At 37.0% G+C, this 18,083-nt stretch overlaps 1 protein-coding gene and 1 non-coding gene across 6 annotated transcripts in view; one reads left to right on the top strand and one right to left on the bottom strand.

Annotated features, from left to right (window-relative positions):
• The first annotated feature begins 66 nt into the window (after window positions 1-66).
• ASCC3 (activating signal cointegrator 1 complex subunit 3) overlaps window positions 67-18,083 on the top strand; it is a 329,433-nt gene continuing 311,416 nt past the window's right edge. For 2 of the 5 annotated variants that reach the window (XM_087865343.1, XM_045806990.2), the window contains exons 1-2: window positions 67-338; window positions 16,128-16,258. In XM_087865343.1, coding sequence (XP_087721469.1) covers window positions 16,169-16,258 — 90 coding nt within the window. In that variant the 5' untranslated portion in view covers window positions 67-338; window positions 16,128-16,168. Of the gene's footprint in view, window positions 339-12,727; window positions 12,823-13,739; window positions 13,808-13,911; window positions 14,075-16,127; window positions 16,259-18,083 lie in introns of all 5 variants that reach the window. The other 3 variants (XM_087865342.1, XM_045806991.2, XM_045806992.2) reach the window with 3 other exon arrangements.
• Window positions 4,271-4,402, bottom strand: LOC123798611 (small nucleolar RNA SNORA38). Its single transcript, XR_006781376.1, has one exon. It is a non-coding gene; the product is annotated as a small nucleolar RNA SNORA38 (small nucleolar RNA).

Raw genomic sequence — 18,083 nt, 5'->3', positions numbered from 1 at the left:
GCGCGGACGGGGTGGGGCAGGAGGGAGCCGACGTGCCGACGTTGGCGCCGCTGCGGGCGGGTGACGTGTAGGTCCGCGCCTGCTCCGCCCCCTCCTCCTCGCCGGGTTTGTAGGTTTGTAAGGTGGTCGGGGCGCTATACTCAGTGACTGGGAGCGACCCCGGCGAGCTCGGCGTGGGGTGCAGAGGGAAGCATAGCGGTGCATCCGCCCACTGGCATATTCAGCTCTGCCCTCTGCTCCCCACGCGGCGTGGAAAGTAAAAATGAAAACGAAAGGGAGGGAGACGCGAAGGTAGGAGCTGACCGAGTGATGGGAAGCGCGTGAGCTGGGGCCGAGAGGTGAGGAGGTGGAGGTGGGAGAAGGAGGAGGGGCGCCGCGGCCCGGGGTAGGTGGCGGGAGGCCGGGACTTCGGGGTGGGCGACGCGACGGGACAGCACTCTCCGGACCAGGGGGCAAGCCACGAGCTGTCATCCTTCTTGGGGCCTGAAGTCGTGTCCATGGTCTCCGACAGTCTGGTTTCACTCTTGGAATTTGTAGGCGGGGGTGGTGATCCAAAAAAATCAATCCAAGCCACATATTGCCCAGGTGTTAGGCCACAACGTGGTGGCCAGATGGGGTGATTTTTCTTTCTTGTGAGAGGGTAATTTGTTTTCTTTAGGTTTTGTTTGTTTTGTTATAAAGCCGTGGTAACTTTTTCGTTTTCCTCACGATTTTGGGAGAAAAGCTGCTTTATATTTTTTTATCCCCACACTGAAAAGTAAATAGTCTGGTTAGGGAGTTGATCATGGTGAATTGTGGGTGAATTTAGCGATCGCCAAGTCTAGAATGTCATTTTGAAGTAACTAAATGTGTGCGCCCGTGAGGGAGGTGTTGTGGGTTTTGGAGCAGTTGCATTAAATAGCCTTTATATCATAAGTTAACTTATTTATTGAATGCAATGCGTTCGTGTATTTTGCTATTCTTTGTTTTAAAAGAAGCATAATTTTAGCGTTAGCTAAAAGTTTTATATGAATGGTGTCACATGTACACTCAAGCTAGTAAGCATATTTTCTTTCTCTAAGAATGGATTGAATAGCCAGTATCTCCATCACTAGATTTCATGTTTCATGTGTGAAATGTTTTTTTCTCATTTTCAGAGTGTTGTGAAAAGTTAATTCAGCTTTTGATTCTACTCTGAGCTTTTGTGGATGTATCTTTTATTTTTAATGATGGCTATAATAATAGTCTTGCATGAAAAAAAATCCTCCTTAGAGATGCCAGTTAGTGTAGGCTAAATAATTTTATTGTAATGAATTAATTTTTCGTGGTTTAGCCTTCTTGATCACTGCTGAACAGTTTTCTTTTATCATTTCGTTCATTCATGTCTTCGTCTGTGCCACACACGTGCTAGGCCTAGAAAATCAAGAGAGATGTAGTGTCTGTGCTTATGGAACTTTCTATAGTCCCACCCCCTTTTCACAGAGAATCTTTTTTTATTTATTTAAGATTTTATTTATTTATTTATTTATTTATTTATTTATTTATTTGACAGAGAGACAGACAGCGAAAGAGGGAGCACAAGCAGGGGGAGTGGGAGAGGGAGAAGCAGGCTTTCTGCCAAGCAGGGAGCCAGCCTATTGCGGGGCGGGGCGGGGGGGGGGGGGGGGGGGGGGGCTTGATACCAGGACCCTGGAATATGACCGGAGCTGAAGGCAGATGCTTAATAAGGACTGAGCCACCCAGGTGTCCCTAACAGAGAATCTTAACTGGGGTTCCTCTTCATGTCGTGGATCTCTAGTGGACCAAAGTAAGGCTTTTCATGAGAATAAGTTATTGTCAGTGTTTATATGTAACTGTCCTCTAAAGAGGAACAGATTATTTTTGTTGAACAGCATGACTTGATTTTGCCTTTGATCAAAAAGAAAGTACACTTGCCAATGTTTTGCCAGTTAAGAATAATTTTTTTCTTTCTGTTTTTAAATATTTATTTGAGAGAGAGGGAGCTCAAGTCGGGGGAGGGGTAAAGGGAGAGGAAGAGAGAATCTCAAGCACACTCCCCACTGAGTGGGGAGCCCAACTCCAGGTTCTGTCTCAGGACCCTGAGATCATGACCTGAGCCAAAATCAAGAGTTGGCCACTTAACCAACTGAGCCACCCAGACGCCCGAAAAATATTTTTTTTCTTTTTGCAAAGTTGGCTTAGATACAAAGTTCACAGTTGGAAGTCAGTTTCTATCTGAAAAGGACTTAATTTTTCCAGTTTTTACATTGGTCTCATTGGATCTTCTATGTGTTAATAACTTGTAATTCGCAAGAATTATATGCACAAAGCATATTCATCAGAAATATGTATGGTACTTATTGACAAGTAAATTTTTTGCCCCATAGTATCTTCTCTGGGGAGGTAGTTAGCATAAGCCCTTGCAGTGCAAAGTATATCTTGATATAATGTGGCAGTTTTCAACTTTGAGAAGGTATCTACCTGAAGTTGAAATTTTAACAAACACATTTATGTAAAGAAAAAGTGCATAATTACCAAGGAGGAAAGAATAAGTATCTTATGTATTCAGTAATTGTGAGAAGGTAGGCATTATGTGTCTTTCTCCTACATTATACTGCAAAGTTTTTTAAAGTAGGTACTGGGTCTTATTTCTTACATCTTTTGCCTAGTACAATGCCTCACTCATAGTAGACTATATAAATGTTCATTCATTTAGCATATACCATCTCATTTAAGTCCTGTAGATGAGCAAGTATGTTTGAGCATGTAGATGAGCAAGTATGTTTGAGAACGTTTGCTGTTTGTTCAGTTTCATTTTTCTGCTGTTAGCTATGATAATCTGCTTTACAGGTTGTCTTATTTCTGAAACTCTCTGTTATTCAGATTTAATGCAATTTAATCGATATTTGAATATTCTGATTTAATCAGATCAGTTAACCTGAAACGGGCATAAAAAATCATTTTGAGGGGTGCCTGGATCGTTCAGTTAGCTAAGTGTCTGCCTTCAGCTCAGGTCATGATCCCAGATCCCTGGGATCGACCCCCGCATTGGGCTCCCTGCTCAGGGGAGAACCTACTTCTCCCTCTCCCTCTGCTGCTCCCCCTCTTTCAAATAAACAAACAAATAAATCTTAAAAAAATTTTTTTTTTGAAACTCCTCTTTATTTTATGGATCAGAAAGTTGATGTCCAGAGGTTAGCTCATTGTCATCAAACAAAAATGGACATCTGAATTCAGTTCTCATTATTTTTATTTTACTTTCATATTATGTCATTTTGCTTCTCCTCATTGTTATTTGAATAGACTAACTCTTGGGGACCTTTGTGAATTAAGATAGAGTCTCATTTTATCTTTCTAATTTTGGAGTTTTGGGCTTATGTTCCTCCACTTCTGTGATCTATTCTACAGAAAGAATTGTTAGGAATTTCATTCATTATCAAAGGTTTGAACTGACATGGAAAATAGGGTGGAATTTGGAAGAGGTACATATTTTTAAAGCTAGTAATATGTAATTTATAGGTAGCAGTAAGCATTCTCAGAATATGTTTAAATAAGATCATTGCTTAGAAATATTTATATTTGAAGAAGAGAAAGTTCACACCTGCTTATTTAATATTTAAACCAAAGATTTGCAAATATACTGAATCAGAATTTCTGGGGGTGGTGTCTAGAAATGTTTATGTTCAAACAACTCCCCAGTGATTCCAGTGCAGCCAGTTCATATTGGAGAACTTCTAATTAAACCATATGAATTCAAAAGCCTCGTAATTTTCTATTCTGGTCTATTAAAGCAGAACTTCAAAAGAAGGGCGGGAATTATCTCAGGATTATGGAGTAGTCAGAGAGGCAGTTGCTAATGTTTCCCAGCATTTTTATTTTTACTTATTTTATTTATTAAATTTAATTTAATAAATTAAGATTTATTTATTTATTGGAGAGAGAGAGTGTGGGTATCTTGAGGGGTTGTGGGGGCAGACGGAAAGGGAGAGAGAATCCCAAGCAGAGCCCAATGCAGGCCTTCATCTCAGGACCCTGAGATCAAGACCTGAGCTAAAACCAAGAGTCAGACACTTTACCAACTGTGCCACCCAGTTGCCCCAGTTTCCTAGCATTTTTAAAGACTTGCTAAGTCTTTTTGAAATTAAGTCAGTGACTAGCAAGTTACTCAGTTTTGTGTAGCTAAGAAACATGGCATGCAAATTTGATAAAGGAAAATATATTCCATTCCAAGAGAGGAAATTCTTATTGATGAGACAGTTTTTCTTTTTTTCTTTTCTTCTTCTTTTTTTTTCTATCTGGATGGTTGATCTTGAGCCTGCAGGGAGAAGGCTGGCCCCAGACTTCTCCAGGTCAGTGTTTCTTTGCCTCCGATTCTTACATGTCCAAAGACAGAAGACCACGCAGACATGGCTTTGTTTGAGGGTTCTATTTGTCTTTTTAGAAAAATTCCTTTACTTACTTTCTTGAAAGTCAATAAATGCCCAACAGGCTAATCAGGTGGAACAATATAAAAATGTTAAATTCTACTTTTAAACATCAATAGAGATAAATATGCCTTCATTTTGATTTAAGAAACTTAGTTATAGGGGCGCCTGGGTGGCACAGCGGTTAAGCGTCTGCCTTCGGCTCAGGGCGTGATCCCGGCGTTACCGGATCGAGCCCCACATCAGGCTCCTCCGCTATGAGCCTGCTTCTTCCTCTCCCACTCCCCCTGCTTGTGTTCCCTCTCTCGCTGGCTATCTCTATCCTGTCGAATAAATAAATAAAATCTTTAAAAAAAAAAAAAAAAGAAAGAAACTTAGTTATAAAACCCTACATAAGTGATTTATAAGAACTTAATTAATATGAGGATGATGCTCATTTTGCAAAAATAATTTCAGTGCATTTTTTCTCAGTGGGCGTGCATTTTCTAAATTAGACCTGATTTAAGCAGGACCTTTAACACGAGGGGAGCTCGTTAAACTGTTTTTCTGAGCATTCTTTAATGAGTGAAGGAAACTTTGCAAAATATTAACACTGTACTCTGGGGATGGGGAAACAAGGAATAACCTAAAGATCACTTCTGGAAAGGGTCACAAATTAATGTTCTGAGTACACATCATTGAACAAAAATTTATTGAGTTTCTTGGTATAGGCCATAGGTACTGGGGAAAAGCAAGACATACACTACGCAGTAGTGAGGTGCTAGTCAAGATGCTGGCTTTGTGAGACTTAAAATTGACTTGAATCAAGGAAAAATACTAATACCCATGATTGCTGCCTGGTCAGTCTGAGATGAGCAAAGTAGAGACTTTGTCATTGATTTAAACAGTAAAAAAGTTGGTATCCTAAGTTACTGATTTTGGCCATTATCTTGGGGAAAAAAAATAAGAGTTATTAGGGAGTTTGAAAAATGATTGATTTAACTCCAGTTTTTCAGAGCTCTTCTCTTTGTATTTATTGTATATAATAGAAATGCTAGTAAAGAAATATCAGGTGAGTGAAAGCTGTCCTACATTCTTCTACTATGGTTTTACTTCTGAGCCCACTCCTACCCCAGGTTTTTTAGCAACTGTCAACTTTTACCATTGCTTTTTGTTTCCTGTTATATTAGCCTGAGATTTAGAAAATACTCAGATATTAATTTTAGAATTAAATTTCTGCATGTATAAGTTCTTGAGTTCTTTGAGAAGAGTGGCATCATAAGTTGAATAAATCACATCAGATTTTTATTTCTTTTGTGTTTGGAAAACGTACTAGTTTGTAAAACATCTCCTTAAGGACTAAAATAAATTAATCAAATGATTAAATTAACCTGGGGGGGGACATATTTTTGAGGTCTTGAAATGGAGATGATGTAAACATTAAAAAATATATATAAATATATATATGTGTGTGTGTGTGTGTCTATACCTGTAAATACTGCCCCTTTTTTTGTGGCCACTTTTTCCTCCTTTTATCTTTCTTCTCAGTCTATCCATCAGGCCATTATACAAATACTTATTGAGAACCTTCTATGCCCCAAACAGTATTTTATTTTAGGTGATGTGGATACTGCAGTGAACAAAGCAAAATTCCCACCCTCATGGGGTTCATATTTCTATTGGATGAAACTGAATTAAAAAACACAGAAAATGTGTCACGTGGTAAGTGCCATGAAATAAAGTGAGTTGGATGCAAGAGAAGGATCAAGGAAAGGGTGCTATTCTAGATAGGGTGTTCAGAGAAGGCTTCTCTGGCAAAGAGACATTTGAGCAAAGACCTGAGGAAATGAAGGAGCTACCTATGTGGTATGTGGGAGAAAAGTGTTCATACAAGGAGATCTGCTTGGTATAGTTATATCGCTGGTAGGAAGGCCAATATGGATGTCCCAATATGAGCAAGGAGGAGAGTTACAGGAGATCAGATCAAAATGTAAGAAAGCCAAGTTCTTAAAGACATTTGAAGTTTACTCAGAGATATGGGACTCCTTTGAAGGGATTTGAGCAGAGGGGAGCCATAAATGTCACCTGTTTGGGGGAAGAATCATTCTTGTTTATGTGTGGAAGCTACATGGTTAGAGAGTAAAGATGAAAACAGGCAATTGTAATAATCCAGGGAAGAGAGGGTGATAGAAGTGATCAGATTCTGAATGTATTTTGAAGGTCTAGTTGGGAGAATTTGCTGATGAGTAAAGCATAACTCTTGACCTTAACAACAGGCAGAATGGAGTTGTGATTTATTAAAGTAAGATAGACCACAGGAGGAGATTTGCAGTGGGAGATCAATTTTGATATTCTTAAGTTTGAGTTGATTGTTAGACATGCAAGTGGAGATGTGAAGAGGTAATGGGTATACAAATCTGGAATAGAAGTGAAATGCACAGTATGGAGATAAGAATTTGGAATTAGCATATAAATGATACTTAATGCCTTGAGACTGAATGGGATCACCTCAGAAGCAAGTGTAGGTAGAGAAGGGGTCTGAGATCTGATCTTGAGGCATAGCTATGCTTAAAAGAATAGGAGGATGAGGAGGAACCAACAGGAGAAAAAAGTGCCAGTGTTGTTGGAGAAAAAACAAGAGATATTGGTGTCTTAGATGCAAAGTGAAGCAACTGTATCTAGAAGGGCTAGGTCAAAAACTGTCAGGAATTAAACAAGGACTGAGCAGTAACATTGAATTTGGCAATGTTGAGGTTATTTGTGAAACTGATAGCTCTTTTGGTAGGGCAGTGGAGGTAAAAGCCTGATTGGAATGGAATTTGTTGTAGATAAGCTGAAAAGTAGGATGCTAATTCAAGAGGGCTGTGGAGTCAGTGGAGGTTTTTAAGTATGGGAGCCCCTTTACCATATTTTTAGGCTTTGGAGGTGATCCAGTAGAGAAGAAAATATTACTAATAAGGAGAGAGGGGACAGTTTCACTTCAGCAATTTTATCGTGTATCCCCACTGAATACATTTTTCTTGAATGAATTAATGAATGGATAAAAAGTGTTTTCACCAGATGGAATATATTTTTTATTGGTGCTGAATAAAAAGTGGGATAAAGAACACTTTAACACCTCTTTCAGATGATTGTGAAAGTTGATTAGGTTTCAGTCTTCGTTGGTTAGATTACCACCTTTAAGTTTACTTTTTCACCCTGGTGAGCCTGGTGTTTCTCAAGTCTTACAAATGGTCTCTTAAGGTGTGCTGCTCTGATGGGCTTGTCTAATCTTTTACTTTGTGTTCCTTTTTTCCCCTTTAACCTTTTAAAAAGTTGGTACCTATTTCAAAAATTTGGCAACCTATTATGAACTATTACCTTAAATGGCATTGAAGCACAATGTGCGTGGGAACATTAAATGAGCACCCAGATGCTCAGTGTTCAGATATTCAGTCTCTCATTAACCTGATAATTTTTAGGTAGTATTTTCAGAACCTGCGATTTGCTGTTCAGTTTGATGCTTTAAAACTATTATCTCTCTTATTAGCCTCTGTATTTACTGAAACTTAATTATAACTTTTAATTATGGAATATTTCAAGAACATGGGAAATTTCAGAAAAATAATATAACAAATACTAAGGCACTTGCTATACAGTTTTAACAAATTTTATTTTGCCTTATTTGCTTCAGATCTTTCTCTGCAATTTACAGGATATGAAATACTGCAATTTATAGGATATAAACCAAGGCATAATGTGGGGGTTGATGGAAAGAAATGGGATTAACTTGGTGAAGAGAAGACTTAAAGTAGGATGACTGCTGTGTTGACCTATTTAGAACTCTCTAATGTGGGAATGAGTGCATAAATTTGATAACTTAAGTACAGATAGTTTTTTTTAAGTATGTTTATGATCAGAAAGCAACATCCAGTAATCAATTATTTTATGGTCTATACTTATATGGAAATTTTTATAAAACATTGAAAAATATCATTCTTCCATCTATACAGATGTCATTTTTAGTAAGTCAACAGACGTCATGATTTTCCTTGTATCTTCACTGTAAAAATTGTTAACCAACAATCTTTAGAGAAATGACTATATTACTATTCAAAAATTTAAGGTCACATGCTATAATTTTTAAAACAGAGAAAGTGAATTTTAAAAATATGTTTGAATGCTTCTTGAAATGTTTCGTTTCTTTCAGTAATTAGATTTTAAAAAGGTAGGGAGTGTCATTGTCAAAACTTATTTTCCCTTCAGTTGTAGAATATATAATTTATTGCTAAGAATAGTGGCCTAGAAAGAATATAAGAAAGAATGAGAACTAATAGGCCTGACCCTTTCAAACATTTTTTCAGTTTCGGAAGCTGTGAGTAGCAGAGGATGAAGTCTCATAAGGAAGTGATGGTTCATCTCAGGACACAGCACAGAGAAAATATTCTGGTGGACTCTCTTTGTCAGGGCACATTTCTGACTGATATCACAGAAAGCAAAAGAAAGCACTCTGTTTTTTTATTGGTAGTTAAGCTTTTATTCGTAAATATTGAAACAGTTCAGACCTGAATGTTAAGTAATGGCATGGCAATACATTTTTTCAGAAATAATAAATAAAGCACCTATATTAAATGCAGTGTATTAACATCACAGAATTTTTACTCTATGTATTTGTACGTAGAGAGGCATTTATAATGCCTAGTGAGTTAGTAATTTACTTTTCTGTTTTTATATATTTTTTTTACCATTTAAATTAATCTGAGTCCTGATTTTAGTGTTTTTTTCTACTTGAGAAAGAGGGGTAGTGAGTGTGTGCCAACTTCTTTTATATAATATCAGTGTTAGGGCTACTTAAGAATTTCCTCTGCTATGCACAGAACAATAAGAAGTAAAGATTAAGGTCATCATACCCTTTGATAAATATTTTTTTTTTTGGATTCAGAGTGGATAATTCTAGTTGTTTGGGTGTAAAAAACTTGAGTCAAATTTCCAAAAGGAGCTCATATTCAGTAATATAATGGTGCTCTGTAAAGTTGTGATACAGAGGAACAAGTGTAAGGTCAGGAAAACCCTTTCTCTCTAAACAGCTAGGGCTAGAGAATCATGAGAGTTTTGGTTTGGTGAATTCAGGATTTCTTAAGGGATGGAGAAATTCTTTGGGTCTGTCTTCCAGAAGCCCATAGGTTGGGGTGGAATGAGAATTCTGCCTATCTCAGATAAGCTGGGCCAGGACCTTTTCAGCTGGACCAGTGTGGAGAGAGTTAAGATACACATTGCTAGTATGTTGTGTATATATATTCCATGTATTCTCTAGAGTAATATGTGAACTTGCTTGGTGTTTGTGAAATGCTTTCCGACTACTCTTTCTGTTCTTAACTGGCACTGATATTTTTTTCTAGACGTTTGTTTCTTCAACGGCATTTAAAGAAAAGCTTTCTTTAGCCTTGAAAAGTAAAATTAATATAATTATGGGGGTCTCTTATACTATGAAAACTTTGATTTATAGTTATGAGCCTAACTAGATCCATTCTTCCTAGGGTGGAAAACCTAGGGTTAATGTAAGTAAGTAGTTGGGGGAGGTAAAATAGAGATTATGAACCTTATATAAATTTCATTTCTAATAAACCATTACATATGTTGATTTATATAAAAAGTATATATGTATGTATTATTTATCTTTCCCTTCCTTTCTCTGTTCTCCATGCTCCAAGTGTGTTTTCTAATTTGATTGGAAACTATTGAAGAGCAGTTGCTTCTTGCTTAAGTATGAGTTAGGATATAAAGTGAACTTCTTGGGTGGAACATATGAATAATTAAAATTGTCCTTGAAAATCCTTCAGTTAGACACAAGTTTGTGAAAACACACTGTCTTAGAATGTTGTTTGCAGTCATATCTTTTTTCCAGACTTGGAAAATAATCAGTTTCTTCAGATGAACCAGGTGAGAGAGTTGGCTTGTGTTTAATGGCCATGATGCATGTATATATATATATATTTTTAAAAGATCTTATTTATTTATTTTGAGAGAGAGTGAGTAGGTGTGGGGGGGAGGGGCAGAGGGACAGAGAATCTCAAGCAGATTGTACGCTGAGCTTGGAGCCCAATGCTGGGCTTGATGTCACAAAAATCAGGAGTCCAACACTCAACCTACTGAGCCACTCAGATGCCCCCATATATTTTTTTTAAAAAGGGAACATAGTTTTAAACATTGCAGTGCAGCAGGATGCTCACAGTTGGAGATGCATATAGTGATTCAAACATGAAGGGAGCATCATATTTTTATTGCTCATCCCCCATTCACTCTAGAGCAGGTATTCAGTGTATTACGTAGTGGTAGAATCTCCAGTATTACTGTTTTTGTCTGTCTGTAACTTTTATTTGGCCTGTTTTATTTGGTTGATTCAAATAAGTAAATGTGCCTGTGATGTGACTCTGCTGTATTAACCAATCGATGGCAATAATGTACAACTTAGGAATAAAAGGCAAAAATCTTTTTAGAATTTACTGTGAAAAATTACACTCCTTTGAAATGGCATACTAAAGGATTATATATGTAATGTGTCTATGAAGGCTGGTGTTTTCTGAATTCTGATCTTGACTGTGTTAACTCTTTTACAACTCGGTTTTTAGAAGTAAAATATAAATATTCCAGTTTATTTTTCAAGATCTGGTTTGTGGGCATATAGTTCTGTTTCAAGTATTGAAATCTTAAATTCTAATTTTACTCCATTCGCAGCCTACTCCCATCATTCCATTGTTTTTATCCCTCACCTACATTATATCACTTTGACATCCCCCCCCCCCCAATAATTCTGTAGTACCCATGATTGCCAACAGCTAATTGCTGACTTTACATTCATTAGGAACTATAGTTTGGCTGTTTGGGAGATTTTGTTATTTGTTTATAATGAAAAATATAGTAACTATATTTTCCTAAAGTTACTGTCAAACAGTCAGACCCCTTTTAGAATTTAGAAACACAGCCTTGAAATATGAAGGATCTTAAAACTCTGCTATGTGCTATTTCAGAATAATGTGTAGTAGAATTCTAGCCCACTGGTTATTGGTTAATATCATTTCACAAAGGGAAATATATTCCTGTCAGATTTTTTTTTCCCTATTTGAAGTTTTAAAGGGGCAATTAACTTCTTCAAGACCTTTTCTTTTTTATCTGTGCACGTATCTAATCAACATTCTGAAGATTCACATAATCACAGGTGACTACTTCTGGCCAATAAAAATAGTCTTTTGGGTTTTAGTCTTTTATAAGTTATATGCTGAGGTGTTAATAGTTATTATTAAAGGATTTTTTCATTTATTCATTTGCCATTCAGTAGGTCATATTAAATATGGAATAAAAATTACTGAGGTAACTGCTACATAGGACAGTTTATCTTAATGTGTATTCACTATAGTCTTATAAACCAGAAATTTTAACCGTGAACATTATGATGTGTCTTTAAGACCTCCAACTTGAATGTCTTTTCCTTTTGTTTGGACCTCAAATCTAGAACTTAATTATTCTCATCATTTAGGCTCCATTGTCCTACTACTGCCTGTTTGTTATAAAACCTCAACTGTGGATCCTACCAACGTTTGTTCCTAGGATTGCCAGATTGTTGTCACTCTGAATTTGTGTTTTTCCAGTATAAACTGAGTATTCATTGCTACCTGAAAAATCCTTCAATGGTTTGTTAATCAGTTTCCTATCTTATCGTTGGTGGTGAGACCAAACTTTTGCCTCTGTCTTCAAAAGTTTTTTCTCACTAGTTTCAGCAGATCTCAAAGAAAATGAGTCATTTTGGTGGAACTCCCTTTCATCACCTTTTTCTTTCCCAGTTCACTTTCTCCTTCACCATATTACAAGCATATGGGCTTCCAGGCATCCATCCCTCCCTGCTCTTCCTTCTAGCGGTCTTATCTTTACCTCATGCTTTCATTCTCATTCTCTCCTATATTCTCAGCTACTCTACTCCCTTAGTCATAGCGTTCTGATTATTCAGTGTTTTCCTCTCTCTGCTGCCTCTTCCCTGATCAGAGAATTGTGCTCAGCTCTCTCCCATATTTTCAAAAACTCTTGACCCAATGTATTTTACTATTTCTTGCCCTTTCTCCTTTTCTTCTCGGCCAGGTTCCTTGAAAAAATAGCTTGTACCCATTTTATTTCCTCATTTTCCCCTTTCATTTATCCTTCAACCCACTGAAAATTGCTTTCTCCCCCCGTTTTTTTGAAAGTATGTGTGCTGAACTCACCTAAGACCTGAGAGTGGCCAAATACTGTGAACTCTGTAACAGCATTTGAAACATTCTGTTCTCTTGTGGTAACACTTTCTTCATATGACAACTCTTTGGTGATCTCTTTCTTAGGACTCTGTTCTCGGCCCTCTACTGTCTACTCTCAAGAGGTTTTTAGGAGTTCATGTGGATGGGTTTCATGGTATTCCTGCAGCTTCTGAAATGAGGTACAAAATATTTAGATATGTGTATGTCTGTTTTCCTAGGGAGAAGGTCCACAGGTTTATTTATATTTGACTTAAAGCAGTGTGTTCGCTCATGGTTTTAACTGCCTTGAAGTGATAACACTAAATTCTCTATTTCCAGCCCAGACCTTTGATAGGGAATCCAAAACTGTTTATCTTACTAGATGGCACATGATCAAAACTTTCCAAAGCAGAATTAATCAGTCATCTTTCCTCTTCCTGTATGCCATCTGTGCGTATATACGCCACTATTCTGCTTCTCCTAAATCAAAAATTTCGGTGTCCTGCTCCTTTCCCCTTCATCTTCATGGCCTATCCCACGCATTCTGTCTTTCAAATATAGGTATCTCTCACATTCATCTTCTGCTTTTTCTTGCCTCAATTCCACCCTCTTTATCTTTCATCTGGTTTATTATAATAAATAACTTTGCAACTGGTTTGCTGGTCTCGACCCACCTTTAGTCTGTTCACAAAACTTAAATCTGAGTAATTTTTCTACAATATATTAATTTTTTTCAATGACTCCTCTGATTGTCAGGATAAAAAGTGCTTAAATTGAGACATGGTGTTGGTTCCCTGCTTACATCTTTATTCTTATTCCATGAGTCTCCAAATATGCATTATATAGGGTTTTTTTTTTTAAGCAGTAAGTCTGTTATTTTAGTTTTCTCCTTCATACCCTTACCTTTTCTTCCCTACCAGGCAACTCATTCAAGTCCTGTAAATCTCAGCTTCTGTCCTTATCTACCTTCCTTCCCACTCTCTTAGATGTCCCACCTCTGTCTTCCTACAGTTATATCTGCATAATTATTGTAACTCTTCTTAACCATATTGTAAGCTTGTTATTCAGAGCAAGTGCGGTCATAACTGAAAATGTTTTTTTTTTTTTTAATCTTTAGAGCTTCACAGTGTGTCTGATGTATAGTTGGTGACCTATAGATATTTGCTGATTAAGTTAATAACCAAGGTATAAAATTTGTTTTCTCATTTTGACCTTTAGACATTTTAGATACCCTTAAATGTTAGTAATCTTTTTTTTTTTTTTTAAGATTTTATTTATTTATTTGACAGCCAGCCAGCCAGTGAGAGAGGGAACACAAGCAGGGGGAGTGGGAGAGGAAGAAGCAGGCTCCTAGCGGAGGAGCCTGATGTGGGGCTCGATCCCAGAATGCCAGGATCACGCCCTGAGCTGAAGGCAGACGCTCAACGACTGAGCCACCCAGGTGCCCCAAATGTTAGTAATCTTTTTATTGGTACGAAGTACAGTGAGTTTTGAAGAACAGAGTTCTTAAATCTTCTTTATACCCAGTGTCTATCACAGTTCTTGGTAAATGGGAGAAACTCAAATATTTATGAATAAATGATTTACAGTTGATCTTGAGCAAATGAGCTATTACATTTTTAAAGTGTTAGTATTCAACTTGAGGAAGAAAACAGATAAAACCAAATTAGAAAATCAAGAAGTATGGGTTACTTCATTTTCTTGACAAGTATAGTTGATATTGGTCATTTTGATGAGACCTCAGGGAGTTTTAAAGTTTCCTGTTAGTGGAGTATGTAACAACAGTGTGACCTCATTACCAGGCCCTGCTGTAAGATCTCTTCCTAGAGATTGGGTGTATTTATCTTGTTTGTTAGGATTTGTTAGGTTTGTGAATTAGACTTCATCCATTTTTACTCTCATGCCTTGCTCTTGTTAGAGAAGAACAGGGGCTTCAGGAGATTATAGTGGGTTATGTCAAAATGATGGAAGTAGTGGTCCCAAATGTGTGATAACTTCAAGGATATAAACAATGAAGAAGAGCAGAATCACAGCGTGGTCTGAAATATTCTATATGGCCACCCTGGTTCTTTCCTTCCCATGTTGGACACATGCTCTTTGGCCAAAAATAGTCAATGAGGTCTCTTACTTGAGGTTTGTGGGCCATTTCACGCTGTAGGAAGTGTCTGGATTATAAAACACCTCTATTTCAGACTCTGGAGTGGGATTTCATAAGCTGTACACTGTTTACATTTTGGGCTAGATAATTCTTTTTTGCTGGGAGACTGTGCTGTGCATTGTAGGATGTTTAGCAGCTTCAGTGGCCTCTATCTACCGGAAGCCAGTCATACTCCCCACTCTCCAGTTGTGTTAACTCAGAATGTCACCAGATATTGCCAGCTATCCCATTCGAGGCAGAATCATCCCTGAGAACTGTCCTAGAGACTTATATACCTTTCGTGACATTCTCCAGGGAGCCAGGCTTTATAAACCTGTAGATAATAGTTTTGTTGTAATAAGCAGTCTTAATCCAGGATGACCCTCCAGCAGTGTTTCATAAATAAAGACTCCCCTCATAGTCAGTATTATTAGTCTGTTTGCCAGAAGGTTTAGTTGTTTAGTTGTCAGCATATAAACAAGGAGATCAGATCATCTGACTTCTTTATTTTCCTAGGAGTTTTCCCCTTCCCCAGCTGCTTTAATTTTTTCCTTCTGTTCTTCAGTCTCTCTGTTACCATTATCTGCTTTTCTCCATTTTTCTTTCTTTTACTATTTACTAAATAATTATTGAGTACCCAAAGTATTCCCAGACTGTTCTATTTGCTAGGACAAATCAGTGAAATAAAGGTCTTTTTTTGTTAAGAAGAGAGACAACACATAAACAGGAAAATGTCAAATATTAATTAGTATAAGAAGAATTGAAATTCTGTGCTATGAGAGATAGGAAGTGGGTAGCTGTTCTTAGATTGAGTAGTCAAGAAAGTCCCATCTCAGAAGGTATCTTGTGTCAAGGAGTCAGTTATATAAACATCAGAAGAGCATTTCAAATAGAGGGAGCCATTAATGCAAATGCATTTAGATGGAAACATGCTTGATACTTCGAGAAGAGAAAAAGCCAGTGAAACTCTGAAAGCAAGGGATAATTTGAGATAAAATCAGTGAGCATAAAGCAAAATTGGAGAAAAGATGGGAAAGTGCTTTCATCTCTCTCAGTGTGACTGGAAATGATAATACAGTATTGGAGACCTGTCCTAGGGAATCTGTAGAACTCATTTTGAAGGGATGTTATAGTAGTACCCCCAAACAAGTGTTTTTGTGTTTCTTTTTCCTTTCTTCAGCCGTAGCTAGTGTGGTTATTAAAAAGCTTCATGGTTAAAAAAATGTGTCAGGATAATTTTTTCAACATTGATGGCAATTGCTTTTTAACTAATTGGTTTTTGTTTTCTCTTGTACAGGTCAATTTGTTGAGTTTGATTACTTCTCCAGCCTCCTCCCAATAGATAAATATCATCTTGTTTTGTTTCAGTTTCAAGTTTCTCCTTGTATGGATCACTGATTGAATAATAGATGGCTTTACCTCGTCTCACAGGAGCTTTGCGCTCCTTTTCAAATGTCACCAAGCAAGATAATTATAATGAAGAAGTGGCTGACTTAAAGGTAAACCGTTTAGATGAAAACCATTATAAATGTACAATGTGAGCAGATAATTGACATTCTTTTTCTCAGTTCTGTGTACTTAAAATGGTAAATTTTCCCTTGTTTGGTGTTATACCAAGAAGGGGAATGGGTAATGATGTTTCCTATGAGCATACTTCCCTTAAGCACCTATGACTGTATTGTCAAAGAGAATAATCAGAACTATGTTAGTGAATTCTTTGTTAATTTTTATTACTAAGATTTCTGCCCCAGTTAATTTTGTAATTTAATTCGTAATTTAACTCTGGAACATCTGAATAATAAGTTTATGGGTCTCTGATAAAATTTTTATCAAATGGACAGAAATAATGTCTTTACCATTACATGGAAAGTATGAATATTTATGTCTTAAAATCAGTAGCTGGTTTCATAATTGACTTCTGTCTGGTCCGTATAATTGGTTGTGGACTATATAGGCCTGAAGGTATATAAACTATATATGAATGTGTGAGCTATGTAATATATATATATATATATATGAAAGAACTGACCCTATGTTGTTTTTTCAAAAATAGCAGTCACTTTGATGACTCTTTATTTGACTCTATTATAGAATATTAATGTTGTTTTCTAATAGGTTGGAATTTTATTGTTTACAGTCTTTATGCAGTTTTAGAATTAATACCTTTACTTAAAGATTGATACTAGGAAGAGAAGATTTGTTAACAGTCTTTAGATAGATTTTTCCTCTAACACTGATACAGTTTTGCTACAGAAAACAGTTGACCTTCTTTATAATGGGACCTGTTCTGCATTTTCATGGCAATTAAAATAAAGGTATAGTCTATACAGTTAATTAATATTACTATCTTAAACTTGAATTATTTTCTTTCCTCACCTAACCAAGGCCCTTTTTACATATTATTTTATATTAGAGATACAACAGAAGATTTCTTAAATTTTAAAAATGTATAAGGACTACATGCTTATTCCATGTCATTTCGTTTATTCTTATAGACTTTTAGACACTTTTTTTTTCCAGAGGAAAGTGGCAGAGCTAATGAGCCTTATTTTATTATTTCACTCTCTCTCTTTCTCTCTCTCTTTTTTTAAGAAAGAGAGAAGTGAGAAGGGATGGGAAGGGCGGGGGGGGGGGTGGAGAAAGAGAATCTTAAGCAGGGGTACCTGGGTGGCGCAGTCTGTTAAGCATCCAACTCTTGGTTTCTGCTCAGGTCATGATCTCAGGGTCCTGGGATTGAATGCCATATCAGGCTCTGCACCTAGCACAGAGTCTCCTTGAGATTCTCTCTCCTTCTGCCCCCTGCTCTCTCTCTCTTTCAAATAAATAAATACATCTTAAAAAAAAAAAAAAAAGAACTTAAGCAGGCTCCATGCCCAATGCAGGGTCCAGTGTGGAGCCCAATGCAGGGCCTAACACGGAGCCCAGTATGGGGCTCAATCTCACAGCCTTGAGACCATGACCTGAGTTGAAACCAAGAGTTGAATGATCAACTGACTGAGCCACCCAGGCACCCTGTAATGAGCCTCATTTTAATGTAACTTTTTGTCTTGAGATATATCCAACAATATAAAAGAGGGAAAAGTAAGCTGAACCTTTTTGTACCTATGACCCATTGAAACAATTTAATTCAATTTCTGGCCATTTTTTTTTAAGTTTGTTTGTTTATTTGTTTGTTTATTTATTTATTTACTTATTTATTTAAATGGTCTCTATATGTAGTGTGGGGCCTGAACTCATAACCCCAAGATCAGGCATCACATGCTTTTCTGACTAAGCCAGCCAGGTGCCCCTGTGGCTAATCTTATTTCATTTCTACATTTGTTC

This window comes from Ursus americanus, chromosome 11 (assembly GCF_024610735.1).
Source record: "Ursus americanus isolate L20-20 chromosome 11, mUrsAme1.1.p, whole genome shotgun sequence".
NCBI classification, from domain to species: Eukaryota; Metazoa; Chordata; class Mammalia; order Carnivora; family Ursidae; genus Ursus; species Ursus americanus.
This window is presented reverse-complemented; position numbering and strand designations above follow the sequence as displayed.